Below are 26,785 nucleotides of genomic sequence, written 5' to 3' on the forward strand. Positions count from 1 at the left end.
GGAGTCATATTGTCCCCAAAAGGAGTTTGATAGTGGAGCAAAGCCAAATTTTCCTTTGTCTCATTGTTCTGCCCTGTGGGATTGCTCTTGTAGTTGTGAATCACAGCCTATAGGGGTTGAAGATTCCTTGGGCTCCAAGAAGAGGATCTCAAAGGCTTCCTAAACAGATACAACTGAAGTGTAGGAAATGAACTTTATGTTTGCAGCTTGATGTTTTTCAAGTCAAAGACCAGAAGTACACTCATGTCCAAACAAAACCAGTTGAAATGTCATATTTTGGACTGAGTTTTCAGTCATTTGAACACAGTCTCTCAGTTCAGGTATGGTAATGTTACTGATATTGTTAAAGTGACAGCTAAGAACACAGTGATCAAAGATGTAGCGTGCCAAGACGTATGTACAAGTCTTGGGACAGGTAGGAAACAAAAATCTGAAGAGTGGTGAAGGGAGATAAGTATGAATAGTATGTTCTGTATAAATGGTGTTGTTTGGAACCAGACTTTTAATTGCATTAGGACCAGCTTTGTCTTTTGAATTGTCTGTCATATTATTGCAAGATATTTTTAATTTTCTAACAGAGGTTTCTCTTTGTCTCACTAGGCTAAGCTTTAATGAAGAAACGTCAGCGTTGCTAACAACTGCACAAAGAGAGACTGAAGACCTTTGCAACCAATGATGTGGTTGTCATGGAAACTGTTTCTGTTTCTGTCACTCACTGGCTGTCTTTCAGGTAAATCAAAACAAAACCAAGAAAACTCTGCTTATTGTTTCAAGGCTCTTAACTGCAAACAGAAATAGGAAGATGTAAAAGCATACCAGAGATCAACATCATTGTTAAAACTATTTGCCTAAGTGGTGAAATTGTAAAAATTTATATTGAGAGATTTACAAGTACTGTCCATCTGCCTTTAATTTGTACATAAATCTGAATAACACTTCAAAGAGAGACAGTTATGTATCTCATTTGAAAATAAAGTGACAGCTTTATTATTAAAAAAAATTTTAAAAAATGGAAAATTATTAATTAGCACAGTGGTTTCCAAAAGACTAACAACTGCAGAATATTTCACTTTGGGATCATGTTCTGGTTTTGGAAACTAGTTATTAGGTTGTTTTGTTTATTCTTAATTCTGTGTATGTTTCATTGATCATTATGATTTTTGTCAGTGTAGTAAGTGTATTTCTTTTGCAGGTTTTTCTTTTGGTATTAGCTTAGTTCTCTTTACCTTTTCAAGTAATAAAATGAGCTAATCAATAAGCATTTAGGCTTTTCACATGAGAATTTTTGTAATTTGATAGCATAATGTCTCTAATTGATCTTTTTTGGCTGCCTCATTTTCTTAATGCTGCCCCTTGTACTGCCTCTTAACAGTTACTGAGCTACTCTTTCCTCAGATTCTCCCAAAACTTATTGGGTTTGTGTCATTGCAAGATAAAATTTAGTAAAAGTCAATGAAATAAAATATTTTAATTTGTAATAATACTGTGATACTGGACACAGGAATTTAATAATGGAAAGTGCCTGTGGATATCAGCATATATGCTTTAGATGCACACATGAAACAGTCTGATCTAATCTCGTTTTCCTCATGTAGCTTCATTATCTTGTATTATCTAAGTCCATTGCTTTTGGACAGGGAATATTTTTCTTTTTTGTCTTGTATTGTCAGGCACGTAATCAATCTTGGTAACATTTGTATTTTGGTGACACTAGTAGTAGTGTCTTACAACTACCATCTATTAATATAATTTTAATTTTTTTAAGTTGAAAATGATATTTTTATTGTTACAGTTTCCAAGAACTTTGATGCAAAATTCAGAAGCATTTCAGAAATTCAAATCTAGAATTTCTTCTTAAGAATTATATCTTCTGCCTTGCAAACTTTAAGTCTTAAATGTCAACATCTGGCACAAGGTTAGGAAATTAATGTACCTGAGACTGCAGTTGGTTTCACATAGCTAAAATCTCCTTACCCTCAACTGCTGTTAAACAGAATACCTCTAAGTAGTAGTATTTGCTCCAAATAGAATTATCTAACTCTGTACAACACAATAACATGTTGCGAAATTTCTGAGACACATTTCACATGTTGTCAATTCTATATACTAAAATTGCATATACAGGAATGAGTTTCAGCTGTTTATCACAGCCATTGTTTAAGTACATGTATTAAACCAACATTTTGTAAAGGCTTTAGAGCATTAGCAGTGACTAATTCTAATATAGCATTAAAATATATAACTACTTCGGAATTTAAACTGAAAGTCAGTATTTACAGATGTATTTTATTTAAATAACATAATAATCGGAAAACTCTTGCCAGTCATTCAGCATCATGTTTAAAATTCAGTGACTGTTCCTCTCTGTTAATTTGCTACTTATATCTGATGGTTTCTAAAGCATTCCTCTTTTTACATTTCATTTTGATCGCGATTCTTTAGGATTCTTAAAGGTTTATTCCGTGTTACTGGAGCAGATTTAGACTCCTGTAAGAAATCATTTTTAGTTGCAGTACTTGTTTTCACATGCTGTTGAATATAATGTGATAACACATATATTTTTCTCATACATAAAGATAATTTTGTAATGATTTCATTAATAATAATCATTCATTAGAAAATGTAATGCTATAAGAGCTGAAATTAACCAAAGATAAGAAAATAGGGTTCAAAGTTATTTTAATTAGATTGTCAGTGTAACTGGTAATTTACTGTCTCCATACCTTTCACATTTGATTACATCATTCTGCATTTGGAGCTGTTTTTATATTACAGCACTCACTAGAACCTGTTTACAACTGCAAATAGCTCCTACAGCTGATGCAATTCAAGGTAGCCTAGTAAGTTAGATGCTTGAATGCACTGTTCTTAATGATAGAGCAATAGATACTGATGCTGCTTCAGTAAGATGAAGTTCATTCAATTCCTGTTGTTTTGGGCAGTGTTAAAATTCAGTACTTATCCATTAAATCATCAGATCATGGGATCACTCTTAGCAGCAGCCAGGGTTTGGAAGAGAGTGCTACATTGTTGTATTGATTTTGCAGTGGTGAGGGAAATTATCCAAGAAGAGAATAGATGACCTCTCTGGTTTGTGTTGACTATTTTTATATTATTTTTATCTTAAAGCTGACCCTGGTATTTTGGGTTTTGCTTATGCATGAATGTATGCAAATGTGCTTAAGCTATGTGGAAAATAATTTTTGTGTGGAGAAAAATGTATTGTTTTCTGAATACAAGACTGAGGACTGAATTATGTCTCTTTCTTACTCAAGTAATTATTTTAGTGTAAGCAAAAGGTAGTCTGGGACTACAGCTCACATTTATACACTTACATTCTCAGAAACTTTATATTTATGAAATATTGATAATTAACAAATGCAAAGAAGGTCTCAAGACTGATAATATGTTGCTTCTTTTCTTTTGGCGTATTATTGCCCTTCAAGCCAAACTGGAATTGAAGAAGAATTAAGCTGTCATTTTAGACCTAGGGTCTGCTCACATCTGAACTGACAGTAGGAAATAATACTTATTTTTTCTTTGTTTGTTTTTTTCTTTTTTCTTTTCCTTCTTCCTGTGAAGCTTTCCTGTAGGGAAAGACCTCAAGCTGTAAGGGAACAGATTACCAAGGGGGAACTGTTAATCTGAAATTCAGAGGAGCCTTTCATATCCAATTCAGTTACAATAATACCTGAAGTGAATTCAGAGGTGTCCAGCTTAAATTTAAATCAAGTTCATCAGAATTTAATCTGTTGGTAACTTTTAACTTTCTTGAGAGCTTATATTTATAAATATAGTTACAAATTATATGTTCAGGGCATTTTAACAGGTGTAATTGTGTTTTTTCAGTGGAAAAACATAGAATGATACAGGGTATGGCATCAGCAATTTTGTCTTCTGGATGATTTGATCACCTGTGTGTTCCTCATGTGTAATCATGACCTTATGATTTGGACCACACTGTCCTACATAAAATGGGACTGGGGGTATATTCCCAGGGGTTTACTGTTCTGGTTGCCCATAATCACTTTGCAGTCTGCTTTTATGTGTATAATAAAGGCTACTTATTTTTGGTTCACACTAGCAACAGCTAAGCAGAGAACCTTTTCTTTGTCTAGAGTTGCTAAGGTTTTCTTGCACTGATTTCCCAGAGAAGCTGGAATTGAATATTGCTGAAAGGTGTTGTTTTAAAACAGTACTCCCTAAGCTTGGAATGAGTCAAACAGGTATGTCTCTATGTGTTTCAAGAAGAGGAGAAATATTTTTTAAACAAAACAAAATCACATCAGATTATCAGCTCATGGTTAATAGAAAAAGTAAGACTGTGGCTTTTATTTGCAGATGTAAGATACTTGAAAAAAGCCAGCTTGAGAGTAGGGATCCTGTCATTCTTTTTAATAATTATTGCTGCCTGTGACAAGAGGTTTCAAAGTTTAAATATATGCTAAAGATTACATAATAGAATGAATGGCATTTATAGAGTTCTGATTCTGTTTTAATCTAACATCTATCCCTTACGCCTTTTTGTTCCCCTGCCCATTTATCTACTTCTTCTATGTTATTACCTGCTGCATGTTAATCGGGTCAAAGCGAGACTCATTTTCTCTGTAAGACTTTATAATTCATAGCATCAATAAAATTATGGGTATAATGAAAGTAGCAAGGCTTCACAAGATAGAGGCAGTACCTCTGAGACCCAGTGGTCACTATTCATAGCACCAAGTGGGTAAACACTTGTCCTTAAACCTCCTCTCTATGTGCCGTTCATTTCTTTTCACATAAAACATTCTCACTACCAAAAAAAGTCCCCAAATAGTGAATTTTTCTCTGTATCCCTCAGTATGGTGCTCAAAATTAAAAACAGCATGACTTTTTCTGAACAGTTGCTTGCTAGAACATGATACGAATGGACACTTACTTACAAAAAATGCTCTTAAGTAAGAGAGTGTATGTGGAACAAACAGAAGTGTCCTGTCTAGTTTTGACCTACAGCTGGCAGCAATCTGAGGTGCTTCCTGTCCTTTATTATGTCCATCCCTCTCCATCTGGCTACTTGGAGGCTTTTAGGAATTGTCTCTATCATCTGCACTTATCAGCTTGCAAAATGCATCTCAAACCTTCTCAATATGTGACTTTCAGAATTCCATCAGCCACTGCCAGGATTAAAATTCATAGCCTAAGGTTCACAAACTCATTAACCAAACCATATAAAATATGCATACCATTCTGAGTGCCAGGACTATTTCTCAGTTTTATTCCTCCCCCTTTTAGACAATGTCCTTCCTATGTCAGAGCAGACAGTATATGAAAGGGTGCTTCTCTGCCAAATGAATGGTGAACACATGAATGACCAGTGTTTTTCATTGATAAGCCTATACAATTACCAACGTTCTCCCCCACCCCCTGGCCCCACACTGATGACAGTATAGCAAATATCATGCAACTTTGTCACCTTTGGTAGCTGAGCATAAAAGACAGAGCTCTAGATAAGTACTAGTGCCTGGGGACATTCACGTTCTCAGCTTTCCAAGTAAAATGGAAAAGTCAGAATAGACTTAACCTTTCTATTGCACATCCTGAAATACTGCATTTACAGACAGCACAAAGCAAGAGAAGAACAATTTGTTGCAGTGCTGAAATCCAAGGTAGCCTGCTACCCACATTCTCACTCCTGGATTCAGTGCTTAATTGAATTGGGGAAGAAAGAAATTATCAGCTGAATGTTGCATGTTGTATAATTCTTAATTCAAAAGAAGAATGGAAAGATAAAAATTATTTATGGCTACCAGAATCCTGAAGTGTGTTTAATGTTAAGTAATCAGGAGTGTATAAAACTGGAAAAGTTGTGGTCATGAAAAGACTCAATTTGATTATGCACATAAGGAAATATTTTTATGAGAAACCCTTCTGCTTGTTTGCATAGATTTGTGTGTGTGTGTGTTTTCTGTTTTTAAGAATTTATGGAATAAATTATTCAGGTTTTTATACCTGGTTGGAGCTATGTAATGATATGTTTACATGTTGATATGTGATGCTTCAACTTGCAGGGTACCAAATGTTAGGCAACCACGAGATGCCTCGCTTTTAGCATGGAAGTAATTGATGTGCTAGGCCCTTTCAGAGCTGAGACTATAGTAAATGTGAGCAATAACTAGAATCAGAACAAAAACATTGTCATGTATACAAGAATTAAACTAATGATTGATATTTCACGATGTAACAATAGCAATGCATCCGTTAAAATCATTAACGTACTAGAAAATATTTTAATTACCTACCTAACTATACTTTCTCAGTTTAGTACACATAGGTTTGTTCATTAAAAAGTTCCTACCTGCTAACAAGCTCTTATCAGTCATACAAACAATTGTTTAGCAAACTGGTACTTAGATGATTAGCACCAGTTTGGAACTGGGATGACAAATCTTCTTTCTCCAGAAAAATTTTGTGGTACCCACTGAAAAATAGATTCCAGTCATTCTACTGTTACCATCCATCTGAAGAAACCTTAACCTGCACATCTATCCTCATTCTTGTGTTTCCTCTTATTTGGTGGATAACCCTTAATGTGACAAACTGTTTAGAGTCAGCCTATTGCAATCTGATGCTCTTAAAATATTTTCTGTTGCATTAGATATGGTAGTAAATCGCATGGTTTTTACTGATAGGATTATACGAAAATATAATGAAGCAATGTTTTTGTTTTAAGATAATGATTTTACTTTTCTGTCTGGTAGTTTACACAGAAATATCTATTGATTTCAGGATTAAACAATAGGATAATGGCTCTACTACTTCATATTTTTGGAATGATATTGGAGATGACATGCTGTTGGGATTCAGTCCTGACATTGTACTCCTGGAGTCTCATCTTGACCCGGAGTCAAAATGTCAATCAACATTACCAGTTTATAGTGGTTTATATTAAAGTGTTTGTTCATCCCTCTCCATCTTTGTGGTTAAAATATTAAAGACTAAATCTCTTCTAACTTCAAAACCCCATTGTTTGAATCTAGATGCCCAACATCTATATCCCTCATATAACCTAGCATTTATATCAGACTACAATAAGGAATGAGTCATTCTGTTTTGTTTGATGTTTTACCTGATTTTTTTATTTTTTATTTCTTAGAGATTTCACACTGCTTGTTTACTTTCATGGGCTAGTAGAAAGATAATGGGTTAGTAGGAAAATAATGTTAATAAAGCTATAAAATCATCTTTTTAAGTCCTGCTAGTAGGGAGAATTCTGCTGTTAAGAAGCTGTCACAAAGACCCGGACAAAACAGCAACCATGCAGACCCAGATTCATCTCATTTAACTTCAGTGTTTAAACTGAAATGCCTCAGTTCGGGAATAATTGCTCTCCTTGCCTATATAGTCAATGGACAGAGACAGCCAGTTGTAAAAGGTAGCTAAACCCATCTGAATCTGAATTACTTTCTGGAATTCTGCACTAAAACAGACCAATTTCTAACATTAAGGATATGAAGTTAGACGTCTTTCAAGTTTTGGGGTGATGAAAAAACAGAAAGCATATTTCTGAACAAATATTAAATACTCATAACAATGGCAGATATAAAAAAAAAAACCAAACCATCTTTTGTGCTAAGGTAGTGTATACATTGTACCTACAAAACTAGCCCAAAATAGCAATGAAAGCTTTGACTGAGGAGAAATGAACGGTTTTGAGTGTTGGGTCAGTAAGAAGTGCCCGGACTATGGGTAGACTATGAATGTCTCCTCATCCTGGCTGTGGGATGGCTCAGCGTAGTCAGCCATATGTTAGGGAAAATGCTCCTGCCATGGGGTGTCAGGAAAAGATCCTGACCCCCAAGCAGCTTCCTGACTTTGAGTGTCTTTAGGAATAACAGTAAGTGGTGAATTGCATTATTTGCTCCTTAGCATATTCAGGAACTTTATCCTTACACCCAGCATCTCCAGTTAGGTACCATACGCGGGCAAGGCAATACATCTCTCTCCTGTCACTAAAAAAGGCTCACCCAGTTAATATTTAATAGTGCACTTTGGTTACTAAGACAGTCAATCATCTGTTCTATTTGATAAATGTTGGGTTCTTTTGCCCCAAAGTAATGTTATAATTTGTAGCCACTGTAAACAAAGTCACAGACTCTGTGTAGTGTCTAACTTAGTGTAAACACTAGAACAAACCTCCAAACCTGTCTCTTGGCTACTGTGGAAAATGCTTACCTTCAGACAAAAGTTCAGCTGGACAGGACCATGGAGGACAGCTTTTCAGCTCTTTGCAGCACAGTGAAAGATGGCATCTGCCAACTAAAGGCAGCACTCAGGACCCACTGGTTTAATTCATAAAGCCTGTTTCCTACTACTGGCCAGCAAGTTGTTCAAAGTAGTTCTTAGTACTTTCCTCAGATATTGCATGTCTTACTTTTCTAACTACTGCAGTGGGTAACACTTCACCAGAAGTCCTCATCCCCAGGAACCTCTGCTGCTTTCATCCATGCTACTGGGAATTCACCAGTTGTGCAACATATTGCAAGAGTGATAAGCTTTTTGTAGGAATATTTGTAATAGGTTTGCTGGCAAAAGTAATCCATTCTATGAAGTGTCCATCATTTTCCTAAAATGTGCTTCTAGATGACCACTCCTCATGATCAGAAGTAAGAAAAACAATAACACTGGGTCTCAACAAGAAACTGAGCCTGTTTTCCCTTTCTTCTAGTGCCAGACATGTACAAGGAATAGTTAGCTTATAATGCAGAATAATTTCCAGTTTCAATGCAGCACTAACAGTATAACAAATACATAATAAAATAAGTCATTAACTTCATTTCAAAAAGTCATTAGAGGGTAGAACAATGTTTCTTAAGCATTGGCCTAGCCTTTCCTAATAGGAATGCAATAAAAAGGCAGTGAAACCTTTGAAATGATGACAAATTCAGATTTTAAATTAGATGCAGTTTTCTAGTAATGAGGTTAAAACAATATTGGAACAGGTCTACTAGGAGAGCTGGCAGATATGACAATGCTTCAAGTCAGAAAGCAAAATTAAATATCTTTAAAAATTAAATGTTTTCTCAAGTTTCTAATAGAAATTCTATGGAGGATGTGAGAGAGAGTGTGTGTGTGTGTGTGTGTGCGCGTGTGTGTGTGTGTTGGAACAGACTAATACTGGATTGCCTTCTAAATAATTTTGGATTGCATTAATCCCTATATTCTTTTTTGTTCTTTTTTTTTTCTTTTTTTTGCCCCCTTGAGGGCTCATTGAGAGCATAGCAAGCTCCCTATTGCTCTCTTCCACAGGGCTGGTCAGAAGTTTCTCAATGTGATATCAAATTATCAGACTAGATGTGTTCATGAATCTTTCTGGCTTTACTGTCATACAACCAGATGAGCAAGACAGAAGAACAAACAGATTGTTGGTTCATGTCCAGCTCCTATTTCAAGCAATAACACCTAGTGCTTTTAACCCTAAGAAATGCCAAGCTCAAACCTCCTCATAGAAACTAGTTTCCAGGTTGCCTCCTACCTATAGAAATACAATATAGCAGTATGAAAAACCTTCTTTCTTCTAATTGTTTATAATTTTTGCCCTAAATGCCTGAGAAAAATACTACACTGCACATCAAGATCATAGGGGAAAAAAAAAAAAAAAAAAACCAAAACAACTGTAAGGGGTTTTTATGTATTTATTTCTTACTGCTCAATTCCAACATTAGGCAGCAAGCATATTATTGGAAACATTTCCTGTGTCCTTGAGACTTCCAGACTTTACTTTTCTTTGGTTAAACTTTCCAGTCAGTACTCTTCAGGTGGTATACTGCTAAGTGTGTATGGGGACCTCTTCAGTTTTTCCTTAGTATGGTCAAATATACTTGGAGACAAGAGATTGAACTGACAAACTACAGACGACACATTTGGGGTAAATGAAACCTCTCTGCTCATTCAAATGCAAAGGATTGTTATAGCAAATAACATCACAAAAACTGTATGGGAGAAATCAAATTGCTACCATGGACTGAATAAATTTAGATAATACAAGATGGAAGTATTCATTTAACTTTGGGGAAAAAAAGTCAGAATGTGTATAAAACACCTTCAGAAATGATCCAGGGAGCTAAACTCATTGCTGTGCCAGAATGAAAAGTCATGTACTTATTAAGGTTATAAACTTTCTGCAACGATACAATTTTCCTCCCACAGCTTAAGTCCATAGCTTCTCTATATATGATAATTACCTGTGTTAGAGGTAGTGATGAGATAACCCGTCTCCTTGCAAATATTCTCTTCTGCTTCCTAGGTGTTAACTATCTTTTTCTTTCAGACTTGCCTGCCTGAGTAGCGGCAGTAGGTTAAACTCAGAGCAATCTTACCCAATATGAAGTTAGTGTTTGTTGCCTATATCATACCTGAATGAATCATGTGCTAAAAAAGCTGGTGGGGTTTTGTTTCTCTGTTTGTTTGTTTATCAGTTGATCATGTTTCGATCAAATCATTTTACTGCCATTTGAAAGCACTGCTCCTTTTTGGAGCCACCCCAAAAAAGCAGGCATGAACCCCTGTGTTGAGAACTGGATTTATATTTGCCAAAATTAATAAATTATGTAAGAATAAAATCAGTTTCTCCACATTGGAGGCAAGCTGGCTGATGTAGAGATGTCTCATATCTTATCAAATAATGAATAAATACACTTCATATGTATGTGAGCACATGAACATAGGTAGCTGTGAGTGAACCTCTTGCTGTTCCAAACTTAAAAATGCACTTGTCAACTCTATAGCTCTTTGTTTAAATTGCTGCTAGCAGCTTAGTGAGAGCAATTTCTTAACTGTGGTGTAACTAAATCTCCATCCTAAAATGAATGAAAATAAAGTGTGAAAAAATAAATATCTCTTCTGTCAAAAAGTATGAAGTATGCATATATTGTTTGGTGCTAAGACTGTAGGAGGCAGAGTTTACTGAGCTCTGCACAGCACCGTGACTGGTAACTGCTTTGCTCCGTGGACTGCTTTGATAGGTAGGTTTTTCCCTATTAAGTGCAATAGTGTGAAAATGCTGATAATACTGAAGAACATATCCTGCGATTTTGGCTTTTATTCAGCATGGCTAGCTGTGCTATGTAGTGAGGCCAGTTTCAGTAGTGGTTTTAGTTTACTTCATTGGATTTATTAACCTTAATGTAGGGTATTCAAGGAGAAAGGCTTTGTCTAGTGTTTTGTTAAATACTCCACCAGAGTTGACTTTGGTTGGGATTTTTGTGTGGTTCTGTGTTGGGGGAGTGAGGAGGTTGTGTAGTTTTAATTTTTTTTTTACCTTAGCACCACTGCAACTAATGCAGCTCGTGATCTCGGTGGTTAAACAGTTCATGTGCCATTGATGTCTAGTGGGGTGTGAGCCCCGTGGTGAGTGCACCATGGCCTGTGCTTCTAGTGTTTGCCCTTAATGCAGTGTGCAACTGTGAAAAGGAGTGTTTCAGTCATGGCACTATAGGTAGTGTCAATTTAGCTCAGTACAAAGCTGTAGGTGGTTTGCTATGGCTCACTGCACAGCCATTAACCGTATCATCTTTGCTCAGCACAGAACTGCAAGTGATAGTATTTAAACTCCCTGTAACACTGTTAATGATAGCATTCTCATCTTGTCCAGAAAGAAATGTGTAGACAGGCATTCTGACTGAGCCTGTGATTTAAGCGAGGCAGGTAAGGAAAGAATATAGTCTCATCATCTGCAAGAGGATGAGGCATCACTGAAATTTAGCATTGATTTTTAAAGTGATTAAAAAAGAACAATGGATCACAGAGTCAGCAGATTTCAGAATAAAAAGATGAGTATATTCATAAATATCTCCTGACATGAGCACCAGTGTAACTTAGCAGTTCTGAATCCCTCTCTGGAGATGCTGCTTTTCTCTAAGCCCTGTGGAAACTACTCTTAAATGGGGTGCTTGAGCTAGAAGACTGAAGCAAGTGGTGTGAATATTCTCTAACTCTCCAACTGTTGTTCACTTGCCATTGAAGCACTAACCTGCTTAAAAAGTTAAAAGTGGAAAACCTCTCACAAAGGATTTTAGAATGCAAAATATACAACAATAAAAAGTAGAATGAAAACATGCTGAAACAGTAGAGTACAGAAACAAATACTTTTTGCCTCATAGCTAATTTGTGCTAAGATATTATAAAATGAGGTTTGTAACAATCCGTTCTAAATCTTATATCACAAATGGGCAGAAGGGGAGAAGTGAAATGGTTACGTCTGCAGGTACGTAAACCCACCCTGACGGTGTGCACCTGTACTCTGATTTAGTGACCTTGCTCACCTGGGACTACAGGAAACATTACATTTCTGTAGAGTTTACATCTGTGCCTTTAGTTTGCTTTCTATCATGCAGTAGAATAATTAAATTCTGTCTAACATAATTATTGTTCAAAGTATCATATTTTGCTGTTTATAGTATATTTCTTCTTCACTGAATACTTGTTTTTTGGTGATCATTTTAGATAGAAGTTGTGTTTTCCGTTTGCCGGACAGTTCTTAACACTTCTTAGTAGCTAATCTGCTGTGTTGGATTTATCACTTTAATACATTTAACACTCATAATAGAGGTTAAATAAATGATAGTTAGGTCCATAAGTGTGAGAATTAAGCTAAACTGAACATAACAGAAACAATCATTTTAATGATGATTCATCAAATTCCTTCACTTACGTGAAAGCTTGGAAAACTCAAAAAAATTAATAAAACTGGTATTACAAGGGAAAAGGTGTATAGGGAGTAAAAAGCTACATTCTCGTAATTTTTTCCTTTTGTCTCTGTAGTAGAGTTCTATGGCATTTACAAATCAATAATTCTGATTATTTTACGTAATCCAGAAGACACTTTTCAATTACCACTGCTGTTATTCAGTAAAATATTGGAATTCTGCAGAATTTTAGAAAATATTGATTGCACTCTAATTTGGGTCTTGCAGAAACACCACACAAACCATTGTGCGTGGAGTATAATAACACCTCTATTTTAACATACCAAGAATTTCAAAACTTCACCAGTGAACTCAGTTGTAAATTGGTAATCCAGAAAGAATGGTGAAGATCATCTGACTCATTCATGAAAAATTGATTTTATGGCATCTTAGTGCCTTAGAACTATAGAAGAAAACCTGGATGTGGAGAAATACCAAAAGTTAACCAAGTACTTTTATTTATCCATTAGCTATTATTTCTTTCATGTGAAATAAATGACCTAGAACCAACTGTCTTGGCCATTGATGGTGCCAATACCTTTTTTCTTCATTAGTTCCTTTTGCCCTTTGTATTTCAAAACTTCACCTGTAGAAGTTTTTTAAGCTTTGTGGGAAGATGTCAGGTACTGATAATCTGAAAGATAAATTCACTTCTGTTGCATGTGAGCTCAGATACTTACATATACAAGAACATTGTTCTAAATATTATAATATTTCCTCTTGCACATTCTAAATATATACATGAATTAACTCTTCAATTGAGTTACAGTAATTTATTAGAGAGTGCAAGATACAGTCTGTGAATATGTAAACTTTATCAACAAGTAGTGGTGGACTTAAATAATGAAGAAATCAGGGAACTCAAACAGGAATGCCCATAGTGAAATGAACAAGAAACTTGCCTTAAGTTACTTTCATCATTGATTTGGGCATTGCTTACCTCATTGGGTGAAATTCAGTATCTGATTTAGTTTGTCTAACATCTGGTATAGTTTGTCTACATTTAGTTTAGTTTGTCTAACAGGAAAGAGTGCAAGACAAACAAAAAAATCTAAAAGCTGACCAGTTTGTACCTTTAGAATTCTATTGCGTTCTTTATTTTAAGGTTGTATCATCATTAAAGATTTAAGACATATTCAACTGCATCTTTAAGGATGTCAAAAGAAATTACAAATACTTGGTTTGGCAAGATATCCTATGTGTGCTCCATTGCATTTCAGAATTTCCTCTGTTAGAATAGATTTAGGACTGGAAAAAGGTGTGAACCAATGAAAAAAAGAAAATCAGTTTCCTCTAAAACTCTCTCTCAGTTTTCTGTCTTCTGTTCATCATAGTCTTAAATAATTGCTATAACTTATATTGTAGTCTGTGGTAGTTAAGGCTATAAATTTGCATGTCTCCCAACTTGCACAGAGGGTTACTGTGTACTGTAGTGCAATCTGACAGTGTAGTGGACATGACCGACTACCTTTTCTTAACAACATTTTTAAGGTTTGTGGAGTTTTGATATGCCTGTCACAACTTCAGTTCTCCAGACAGTGAAAGAAATCCACAGAGCTTAACACGGGATATAATAATTGGAAGTAATAATAGCATTTTTGTTGTAACTTGTATTGCTCCTCTCAGTTACTACAACTGCTTGGATTTTTAAAATATCTTCTATAGCAATAAGGGAGGATAAATTCCTTTAAAATAATAAAAAAATCTAAGAAAAAATAAGTAGGAGATCTAAAGCAAAAATTTAGCCTTCTACCTGTGTGTGATATATGAAAAAAATGTTCATTCAGTTCAATAGCATTTCCAAGTAACACGCAAGGTCTTTTCTACTTTTAGGTTTCTTCTGGTCAGCTGTTCTTATATTTGCTGCTAAGGTTTTAAAATACCTGTGATAAGAATTTTTATAACAAGCCAAATACTTTTAACAATGAAATATTTTCTGACTTAAGAACGTTTTGATTAAAAACATTTCTGATTCTTAGCAATACTTTAAAAAGGAAACTATCGAGTTACAATAAAATACTTTCCACCTTGATAAAGTATATTTTGTCGTAATTATATAGTTCTGTAATGAACTTTTCTTAATTATCCTCATTTTTACATTACTCATGTCAGTGAAAATGTTCATTTTTGAACACTAATTAATCTTCCAACTAGTAAGAAAGCATATGCCTTTCTACAAAGGCTTCTCATTTCTGACCTGAGTCTTCCTGGAACATTTTTATTATATCTGTTCTTGTGAACTCTTAAATAAATTTCTCCTTTCCCTCTTTTCCTTAAACGCATCCCTCAGTTTTCCTTCTACAACAGCTGGTTAGGGGAAGCCCCATATTGTTTCATTCAGCAGTGTAGGCAAAAAGCTCTTAATTCCTACAGTATTTGGAGGTATCAAATAGAGATATTATTCATCTGCATTAAAATATATAAAGACATAAGTAATTTATCAGACTGGCTCAAGGGAGATAAGTCTTACTAAAGACAGAATTAATCACAGTGTTTGTGGTATTTTCTTGATGTTTAAGAAATGAGAAATTGTAAAATAAAAAAGCTAGTTCTAGTCGCAGCATGCTATTAATGAAGATTTTGTGGCATGAAATAAAAGTAAAGGATTAAAAATAGATCTATGTCCTGTTTCTAAATCCACAAAGAATTTTAATGTATCTGCAGAGAAATTCATCAAAACTGCTTTCCACGGCTCTGATCACAATATTCTCATAATTCATTTCGAAGTAAATTTGTCTAGCATTTGGCTTAATTTATCTAAGAGGAACCAATAAAAAAAATTAGCTCCAAAAGTAACAATTGATGAGTTCATTCATGGTTGGGAGCCTTGAAACTTGTCTTTGCTCTGGTTGTGATACCGTATCTGCAGCATGTGACGTTGTCTGCCCAGGCTACTACAATACTGTGGAAGGATTGTCATGTTTTTGAGAGTCTGTATTCTAGGAACTGGTTGGGTTTGCATTACTGGTACAGAGTTTGACATAATTTTAAAAAGTTCTTGCAGTTGAACCCAGAGAATGTGTTTTATTCCTTGCAGAGATGTTTTTGTTAGCATGGAAGTTGTTTTGTTCTTGTGTCACGTGAGACATGACCACAGCTGGCAGCGATACTAGTAGCAGTTTTCCTCCATCCTATATTTAAATTGCAAATGGCTAAATAGCTAACTTTGCTTATAAGCTTTTATTGTGAATTCCAAGAATCACACACTTGGAGATGATTAATACTCAAGGCCATATGCTAGCTAAGATAAACAAGCGCCTATGTTCTTGATGTAATAATACAGCAAGATTGTAAGTCAAATTTTTAGATTAACAACATATTATTATGCCAGCAGGCAAAGATTTCTGTTAATTAGTTCACAATTAGTCCCTCTTATTTCTAATCTCAGAGTATTAGATATTGATGGAATTAATAGATTGGTAGCTTCATCTTAATGGTGTCAAAGGGGCCAAAATGCAAATAGGGATTGGTTTTAATGGAATTTATTGATTTATGTGCATATGCTATTTAATCAGTTTTGTGCTTGACCTACACAATTTTTTTTATATTTTAGTTCATAAAGAAAATGCAGGGACCTCCTTGTCATATTAGGAAATAATTTGTTGTTTAAAAAAATTTCTCCATCATGCAACTTTCAGGATTTGCCAGTAGAGCTGTTTTTGCCTGTCCCTCACATTATACACCCCATTCTCCTAGCAGCAAGTCTATATTGCCTTTATTCTTGGTTCAAACTGAAGTTAGAAACAATAAACTTCTGGGGCTGTGTTGAAGTATTATGTACTGAGAAGATTCAGAAAATGAGAAATTGTACTACTTAGAGATGCTGGTATAACCTGTTTCAAGATATCTCCGTGATCTTCTTAGGAAACATTTAAACATCACAGATTAATAAATGTAAGATGAAATAATCAGAAACTTTTTTATCTGGACTTTTAAAACAAGCTGGAGAATTTTGACCTGTAGCTCCTGCAACTGCAAAAAGTGTTAGTCAAATCAACTGTTCTAATATCTGTATTCCTGCAACCAGGCCCAATGAGCATCCCTGTAATTCACAAGTAGGGCCAGCCAGTGGTATTTTCCTCTTAGATGATGTAGAAGCAAGAGCATCCTCGTACCAGCATGTACTACCAACTGTTCTTTGATCTTCATTTTGCAGGAATATGAATTTCGGGTACCCCTCTTACCCCTTAAAAAGAAAGAAAAGAAAGCATTAAAAAAAAAAAAGCCAAACAATTGTTAAATAGATAGTGGTCCTTAAGTGGAGTCTGCATCAGACCTTGGATGAACTGAGTAGCCTCGTGAAAATGGCTCGCTCTCTTTCTGTTGGTGATAGAGTGAGCTGAGTCTCATAAGTCAGGCATGTCAGTTACACAGTGTTCTTTTTTTGCAAGATTAAATCAAATCCGTCTATCTTATACAAATGCATTAGTGCAGATTCCTGTAAGATCATTCATCCTCATGATAGATTTGTGCCTAATCACTTCTCAAATCTAATTTCTGTTGCCTTTTCCTGAGCTTTTTAAAACTGACTAATTTACCTTTTTTTTTTCCCCACTGGCGAGTGAGATTCAGCAATTCACAAGAGCATGAGCGTTTTTTTTTCTGTTAATTTTGTTGGATCATACATTCCAAACAATTAAAATAAAATTTACAACACCCTACTGTCTTAACAGTAAAGTAGCTTGCAATGAATTTGTTTTAATGAAATTAAAGCCATAGAGTATGACTGGAGAGTAAGTCCTTTGATACTTACTTGACTTCCTAATAGATACAAGTGTAAAAATCCAAATAGATCATGTGGAAATGCAGATTTTTCAAAACACTAAGGAAAGATTTGGGATAGTATATTCTCAGTTAATCATCCAACTACAAAATTCTAATTATCTCATCTGTGGAGATACAGAGATTTAATTTCTAAAAGATGTTTTGCAGATACCTTGTAAGACTGTGTGTCTGCTATGTTTAACTGTAGACTACCAAACAAAATCAATCTATCTTCCAAACAGAAGCCCTATTTAGAAATGATCCTGAGGTCTATAGGATTTGGTTTTATTTGCTTTCTAATTAAGATGAAGAACAATTAGGGTTTTGAGATTTAATTTTTAAAAGCATTCTTTTATTTAAAAAAGGATGCAGATCTGTTAAAATATTTGTTGCTTCATGGTATACATATATTTGCTTTGCATATTGTCCTTTTACTTAACAGTTTTGAAAATAAGTGAGCATATTTTTACTACATATACTAGGCATCCAATTCAGACACATTAAATTAGAAGTCTGTCCTCTGTTTATCATCAACAACGACAAAAATAACACTCTGAAAGATTATTTTAGGATCCAGGCTGAAAGCCTAATTGGTGCCTATTTTGACCAATTGATTGTTTCCAAGCTGTGTCACTAATTTACAAGGTAACCATAATTTGATCTCATATATAGGATACTAAATTTCCTATATTCCAACCACTTGCCTATTGTGAAAACAGCCTTTCCAAATAAAAGGGTCTTGATAAGTTTAAAGGATATGTGCATACCAAAACTCTTTCTTTTTTTTATTATCCATACCTAGTAGGTAGAACTAGCAACTGCCAAGCTGGCTGTAAGTATTTCTTACTTTGACTTCAGTTTAAATTATTTCATAGAGGATGATCTATTTCCTGTTTCCATGATTTCACTTAGTGTGTGCACATTTGTGTGTTTCCTGGCCCCAAACCCTTATTAATCTTTCTTACTCTTGTTCTTACAGTGCAGTGTAGTTCTTACAGTGCATACTTTTTTACATACCTCTCCTTTTCATGGATCTCTCCGTCTTGTTCTACATAAAACAAGACATTCAGAAACAGTTACTCAAAATCAGACAATTCTTAGTTATGAAATATGAACTTTCTCACATGATGGAAGTGTTAAAAACCTGAGAGCACTTTTCTAGGTTTTCCGAGTTATTCCAATAAGAGTCTCATAATACTTATATTAGCACAACTTTTTGTATCTGCAAGTGCCTAGCAATGCATGTTTAGTGCACTGATACTTCTGTTTTATTTCATTGTCAAGGCTTAGATAAATAGTGTTCTCCTCAGCCATCATTTATTTTCCAGACAAAACAATGGGAATATTTCACTTGTTTCGTTTGGAATTAAAAAAAAAAAGAAATCAGAATAGTATTAATTCATCATATGTCTGTCAGACAGAATTTAGATGATGGTTAACGAAAGTATAATTAGTATTAACATGTTGGATAGACACCTGCTAAAGAATATTTCTCCATTTCTCCTCTTAGTACTTTTTCAGATATTGTAACCACTTTGACTTATTCAAGAATAATGACAGCACTTACAGTGTTTCAGGAGATACAGCAATAACATCATCACAGATTTCTGCACATCAAAGTTTCATGGGACAATTTGGATAGATCAAGCATGCAATTCACTATTATTTGATAAGTCAGCAAATCAAATCATCTGCCATTGTATTATATATAACTGGCACTGCCTCTCCCACTGTTGCTTCACAGTTATTGAGAATATTTAGGGAAAGCAGAAGCATGGGGTGTTAGTAGATGTATAGTTTCCAACTGATGTTTCACCTTGTTTCCCAGGTTTGTCTCTTCTTGTCATTCTGTTAATTTTTGCATTCCTTTTCACATCATCTCTGTAAGTGTGAACCCTCAAAGTGAGCAGCACAACTGTTTGACAATGACAGACTAAGTAAATGCTGTTAAATGGGTTATATTTATAGGAGTGGAGTCCTTCAACCAGATTTTAGGAATTAACTGAAGAGCTTAAAAGCAAGAGCATAGTCTTCCTTGACCCCCTGTATTATAAAAAAAAAAAAAGAAAAGAAGGCACCCGAAGAAAGTTCTTCAACCAAAATTAAGATGCCAAAATTATCCTGTGGCAATCTGTCCCTCTTTGCTCACTGTCAAGGGTGTGCATAGTGTTTAGTCATGCAAATAAGAAATGTGAATTAGAAAAATAAAGTGAGATGGGCTTATTCCAGGCATCAGCCTATAGGTCCAGTACTTCTAATGCACAAGCGACTAATAGCAGGTGAAGAAGTACAGGAATCCAGATTGATATTATTACTGATGGATTTTTTTTATATATAACTATAATCTTAGAAGTCTAATTTCTCAAACACAGAATTCCTCAAAACCAGAAACTGAATTTCTTCTTCATCTCAGTCCTTACTAGTAAGACTGGCCGTCAGAAATTCAATGACCCAGAGATGAGAGGGAAAGTCTGGAGCAAGGAAGATATACCCTTGGTGGAATGGGATCAGGTTAGAGAATACTTAAGCAAACTGCTTAATTTAGATGAGAGAATAATTGAGCAAACTGCATATACATAAATCCATGGGACCGGATAGGATGCACCCATGAGGTGTAAGGGAGCTGGCTGATGTCATTGTGAGGCCACTTTTGATTATGTTTGAATAATCATGGTGATTGGGAGACGTACCTGGGGTCTCGTAGAAAGCAAATGTCACTCCCATCTTCAAAAAGGGCAAGAAGGACCCAAGGAACTACAGGCCAGTCAGTCTCACCTTGATCTCTGAGTAGGGGATAGAACAACTGATCCTGGAAACCATTTGCAGGCACATGAAGGACATGAAGGTGATCAGGAGTAGTCAGCATGGATTCACCAAGGGGAAGTCATGCTTGAACAACCTGATAACCTTCAATGATGAAATCTTGGGAACCTTCTACTGGCTTGATAGATGAGGGGAAAGGAGTGGGTATTGTTTACCTTGACTTCAGTGAGGCTCTCTATATAGTCACCGTAAGATCCTCATAGGCAAGCTATTGATGTATAGGCTGGAGGAGCAGACAGTGAGATGGATTGAAAACTGGCTGAATGGCCAGGGCCAGAGGATGGTGATCAGGAACGCAATGTCTAGTTGGAGGCCAGTAACTAGCGGTGTACCCCAGGGGTCAAGACTGGGTCCAGTCTTGTTTTACATCTTCACTAATGGTTTGGATGATGGGATAGAGTGTACCCTTAACAAGTTTGCTGTTGACACAAATCCACGAGGACTAGCTGAGAGGGTCATGCTGCCATCTAGAGGGACCTCGGCAGGCTGGAGAAATGGTCTGACAGGAACCTCACAAAGTTCAACGAGGAGAAATGCAAAGTCATGCAACTAGGGAGGAACAACCCCAGGCACCAACATGTGCTGGGGGCCACCCACCTGGCAACCAGCTTGGCAGAAAAGGACCTGTGGGTCCTGGTGGACACCAGGTTGAACATAAGCCAGCAACGGGCACTTGCCACAGAGAATGCCGATGGTATCCTGAGCTGCACTAGGCAAAGTATTGCCAGCACTGGTGAGGCCACACCTAGAGTGCTGTGTCCAGTTCTGGACTCCACAGTACAAGAGAGACATGGGCATACTGAAGGGAGTCTAATGAAGGGCCATGAAGTGGAGTATCTCTCCTATGCAGAAAGGCTGAGAGAGCTGGGACTGTTCAGCCTGGAGAAGAGAAGGTTCAGGGGGATCTTATCAATGTCTATAAATACCTGAAGGGAGGTCCCTTCCAACCTCAGCTATTCTGTGGATTAATTAATCAGTACTGCAGCAGGTTAAGACAGTCAAAGACTTCAAAAAATCGATGTAGGCACCAATGAGTTTGCCAAGAAGCAGCAATCATATGCCATAAGTTGTTTTCCTTAACAGAAGGATGCATGCAACAGACCCGCTATGGTTTAATCTTCCTTATGCCTCATGTCGTCTTCTTCTGTGGATATTAGTTTCTTTCTCTGGGCCTTTCTTTGCTCTCAGACAAGTCAGCAGATGTTGGGCATTAAGTTTGCTAGCTAGACAGGCATTACTTCTGCCAAGCAAAGTGAGAAAACCTTTTTTCTTTTGTTAGTTGACCTTTACGTATATGATAGATTAGGTGTAGCAACTTTTTACCATTTCCTTCTCTCTTTCTCACTTCTCTCCCGTCTTCTTTTTTCATACATTTTCTTGCCATCTCATTATTAGACAAAGCATGCTTCCTAATACTGCTATATTAGCCATTACATTAGTCTACCCATTTGACTTGTTGTCTTCAATGCTTGTAAAATACCTTGTACTGACAGTAGAATACTAAAAAGCTTAGTAATTCTACAGACTAAGGCTTTGTAGTTACGTATTTTCTAATGTATGCAGCGGTTATTTTTCCCTGTCTTGCTTTGGGGTCTCTAGGTGCTTAGCTTGAGAAAACAGAAAGGAACCTTGTATGAATTTAGAAGTACTATTATGCAGAGTGCATTAACTGAGGTTTGCAACAGTTTGCTGTTGTGAAACAAAAATTCTTTGGAGATTTGTTGGCACTAAATACAACAGCAGAAATATCACCAGCAGCATGTTCTTTACATTCCCAGTGGAACCCAGAGGAACTCTGGCTGCTTTCCTTCCTCATTTACATTTATTTTCTACTTGTTCAGCAGAGTTCAGAAAGAAGAAAAAAATTCAGTTTACACAGGTATCTACATTGTTCTTGGACTTTTCCTGAAGAGATTGTAAAAATACATGTTGATGCTTTGAACCTTTTTTAGCAAGAGGAACAGGAAGGGAAATAAATTCTATATCTACAGATTAACGATATTCATCACAGAATACAAATGTTTATAATTCAGACCTTTTTTGTCTGCAGCCTATTTTGTAAGGAAAAAAAAGTGCATTTCCATTTCCTCTGTATCTTTTAGGTATACTTTTCATTAATCATTTTTAGCTATAATTTGTATGTGTATAGTTGTGTGTATTTGTGTGTGTATGATTTAGTTTGTTTTTCTTGGGTGGGAGTTTTGTATATTTTGGTATATTTTGGTTTTTTGGTATTGTATTTTTATTTGTATATTTTGGTATAGTTTGGTATATTTTATGTATGTTTTCTAACTTTGGTAAGTTTTAAATAAAATATTTTATCTCCATTTTTCACAGACATGCAAGAATTGCAAATACATGAAAATAAGAATCGAACTGTCTCCCTTGTAGACCCATTATGCCTTCAGCAAGACAGCTTTTGCAGCACAAATGGTGTCACAAAGTTATCAGGAGTTACATAGATTTATGTGGCTGATTTAGTGTGATGTTGTGTTTCACATCCTTTGTAATGACATGATCACCCATCAAAAAGAGATGAAAGTGTCAGTATTGTGACATTGTTGTACAGTGTCATAACACCTTGACATAATAATCTCTTGCTGTCGAAGAAATACAGATGGTTTGGCCTTTAATTAATACATTATTCCTAGTCATAAGGACAGCTTGGATTTTTAATTCAGCCCCTCTCTACTTTATAATTCCTGATTGTCCTTTTAAAAAACCCCACAACAGTAGGTTTAAAAGCTTTCTTTTACAGTGCTTATACAAAAAGAAGAATATATTCTGGACTGTAGTCAGATGATGGACTGTAATGCCCTCAACAGACCATAAAAGTACTGCTAAAATAAATGTTCTTGATGGTACAAATAATTTTTTGTCAGGAACCTAGATAAATAAATAATGTTTGCTTTGAGTTCCAGTTCTGCTATAAGTGTTCTTTTCTCTTAGAGTACACTAAAAACTACATGAAGCACTATATCATAACTGTTATATCAGTGCTGTACTGATTCATAATAAATATTCAAAGTTTTCCCATATTTTGACACAGTAGCAGAAGATCATGTGAAGTTTCATCTTACAGACCCTGGCATTTTCTAGATGTATTGCCAAAGGAATTTCCCTAGGATGAGAAGATATGGTTGTTTAAGTCTCAGCGTAAACCCACTGAACAGAGACCACACTGATCAGAGAGCATACAGAAGTTTGTGGTACCAAATGCTGGTCAATTGTAAATGACATTGACTGAAAAAAATTCTTTATTATCTCCATGATGTCACATGTTTTCTTAGAAAAATGTAGAGAGGGCTATGGCGTCAAAATTCAGATCTGTTCTAACCAGGTTTCCTTTTCTGTTTTTCATCATTTCCAAAACACAATTTTGCGGAGGCAAGTTCCCCTCCTTAGGTGATTGTGATGGGTGGCGGCTAAACACATATCTGTATACAAAGAATTGTGACCACCTGGAAAACCGCCAGCACAAAGCAGGGCTGTCTTCAGAGTATGGCTCCTATGCGCTATACATTCTTCTGTGGTTTAATTATTTGAATACAGACACCATTAGCCCAAGTAACAATACCAAATGTGCCAAAGATGTTTAGTTATTTTGCCATAAAGTATTTTTTCATATTAAAACATACGTTGTTTTCTGGTTGGTTGGTTTCTTTTAAATTTTTAAAAAGGCTTGCCAGTGAAAATGCAGAGACAGAAGAAAAACATAGAATCATAGAGCAATTCAGATTGGAAGGGACCTCTGGAGGTAATCTAGTCCACCCGTCTGCTCAAAGCAGGGGTAATTATATCAAGATGCTCAGTCAGGGCTATGTCCATTAGAGTCTTGAAGACTTCCAAAAACAGACATCCCACAGACTCCCTGGGAAACATGTTCCAGTATTTGAACAGTCATGATAATATTTTTTTCTTTATAGCTAATGCAAATTTCTTATGTTTCAACTTGTGTCTGTTACCTCTCCTCCTATCATTATGCACCTTTGAGAAGTCTCCATCATCTTTTCTGATCAAGTGGTTGTGGATAGCATAAGGTTTCCTTTTCAACTTCTATTCTCCAAATTGAACAGTCCCAGCTCTCTCAGCCTTTCCTATCAAAGAGATATTCAAAGCCCTTAATCACCTCCATGGCCCTTCTCTGGACTCGATTCTGTCTGTTCGTGTCTCTTTTGTACTGGGGAGCCCAGAACTGGACACAGTCTTCCAGGTGTGTCTCACCAGTGCTGAGCAGAGGGGAAGGATCACCTCCCTTGACCTGCTGGCAATGCTCTGCCTAATGCAGCCCAGGAGGCTGTTGGCCTCCTTTGCCACGAGGGCACATTGCTGGCTCATGGTCAATTTGTCACCCACCAGGACTTCAAGGTCCTTTTCTGCCAAGTTGCTTTTCAGCCAGTTGACTCCAGCCTGTCCTGTTGCCAGACATTATTCCATACCAGATGCAAGACTACATGATATAGGTAATTTAGAAGCCGCTGTGTGTCACATACAGATGTGCAAACAGATACAGATAGATCTCATCTCCCTTGCACAATTAGATTCAAATTTGTTTGCAGTCTGTAAATGATGTTGCTTTGTGAGCACTGTATAATGTTTTAATTAGAAGGTCCTGCAACAGCAGGGAGAAATTTAGAGGGTCAGAGGGATATTCTTGTACTTGCTTTTAAGTTCTTTTTCCCTCTGAAAGTCATATGAAATTATTGTCCTAAATTAGTTTGAAAATGTGATTTAGGTTTTCAGGTCATTCTGATATTTTTGGGCTTAGAAAAAATGAAGCTCCTGGTTTACTTCCTTCAAGTAATGTGCATAACAGTTGATATTACTGCTTTCTCCTCATTCTATTTTTATACTCATCATAATTTTTCCTGTGCTTCAAACTGTTTTCCTGTTCTGATGCTTTGGTTCCTATTTCAAAGTGCTCATGCTAAATGTTTCTGTCAAGGCCATCAATTTCAATTAGCCAAAGGCTCGTCGTAATATTATTGATTTCTCTAACATAGCATCTTGCTATTCCCCTAAAATCACAATGTTTGTTCATCAAACTTCACCCTGAATTTGTGATAAGATTAGCCAGCAAAAGTAAGAGATGTCCCTCCATATCTGGATGTTACATGCCTCTTAACAGGGTTCTTTTCAGGTCTGAGTTTTGTGTAGTGCCAAGCACACTGTCACCATATGAAAAGAATTAGGACAACACACAAGTATGCTCATCTCTACCTCTTTTATGAGTCAAGGCCTGCTGAGAATAATAGTTTTTCACAATTTGTGACCAATGTTCAAGCATGGCTTAGTTACAAGTGGTCAAAGAGTCTCTAGATTTAAACTAGTCACAGAGCAATACTTGTTCACACAAGAGGATCACCATGCACTTTGCTATAAAGTGGAGATTAACAACTGCTCAAACCTTAAATATTAGCAGGGTTGCAATGTACAAGCAGACATAAATGGATGAATACTTTTCAGCCCTTGTCTTCCTTGTGTGGGTGTAAATATGTTATGCTGTGTCAAGACATAAGGTTAGTGTAATGTCTGTTAATCTATGGCTTTATTCATAATTTACATTAAGCTGTTTGTAGGTGCAAAGAGATGTAACATGAGTGCAATGATTAAGGAAATAAGAAGAAAAGGAAAAGGATCATTGGCTGGAACGTGTGCAGTAATAAGATTATTTTGATGTTCCATTTTGATATAGGTTAACCTAGTAGAGCTGGTTATACTCTGTTATATGTATTTGATTTTTAGAATAACTCAACATATTATTGTACATTTAAAATGTAGGGTAACTGATATTCTGAAAATCTGTTTTTGTTCTTGCCTAATGTATGTTACCTCATTTTTTATGACATGATTTTCATTGATTTTGTGTTCATGATTCATTTCAAATCTAGCTAATCCCCAATAAAAATAAGTAGAGCTCAGGGGAACAATATTGGCATTTTATATGGAGGACTTCACTTTGCTGTTGCAGTTGGGAGGGAGATATTATATGACCAAGTTAGAGCAACACAGGTCTTGGTTTATTAAAAGCAAAGGTGGTTTTGTTGAAAATCATCATAGTGCTTTGGGAATCTAAATCGCTCTTGCCTAGGAATTACTGTAGCTCAGTGAAATAAAAATATCTCAGTATGGGTCTACTGCCTTTAAAATTTCATCAAATGAAGGGAAAATGTTGAGTAATTGTTAGACAATGGCTTATAGAATACTTACTTATGGTACCTAATTTTGTCTTTTATGACTTAATTGGTGAATTTAAGAGGTTATTGCTATATACATGACCTATTAATTTACTTCCTTTTGTAGATTATTACAGTGTTGGTTCTTTTATTTGAATTTATCACTTGAACCATTAACATGTGTAAGTCCCCATGATACAGGGCATAAATTAGATCATGATATAAAGTTCCCTTCCTTTGGGGCTTACTGTTACTTAATATTTAATATTTAATGCTATTGTGTTGGACTTGGCACTTGAG

At 35.8% G+C, this 26,785-nt stretch overlaps 1 protein-coding gene across 2 annotated transcripts in view; it reads left to right on the forward strand.

Annotated features, from left to right (window-relative positions):
- Nucleotides 1-672: 672 nt before the first annotated feature.
- The window catches only part of CNTN5 (contactin 5), a gene marked incomplete at both ends in the record, with an annotated part of 363,298 nt that continues 337,185 nt past the window's right edge, over nt 673-26,785 (forward strand). For both annotated transcript variants that reach the window (XM_082305015.1, XM_082305016.1), the window contains one exon: nt 673-730. In XM_082305015.1, coding sequence (XP_082161141.1) covers nt 673-730 — 58 coding nt within the window. The remainder of the gene's footprint in view (nt 731-26,785) is intronic.

This window comes from Platalea leucorodia (genome assembly GCF_965183815.1).
Source record: "Platalea leucorodia genome assembly, chromosome: 2".
Taxonomy (NCBI): Eukaryota; Metazoa; Chordata; class Aves; order Pelecaniformes; family Threskiornithidae; genus Platalea; species Platalea leucorodia.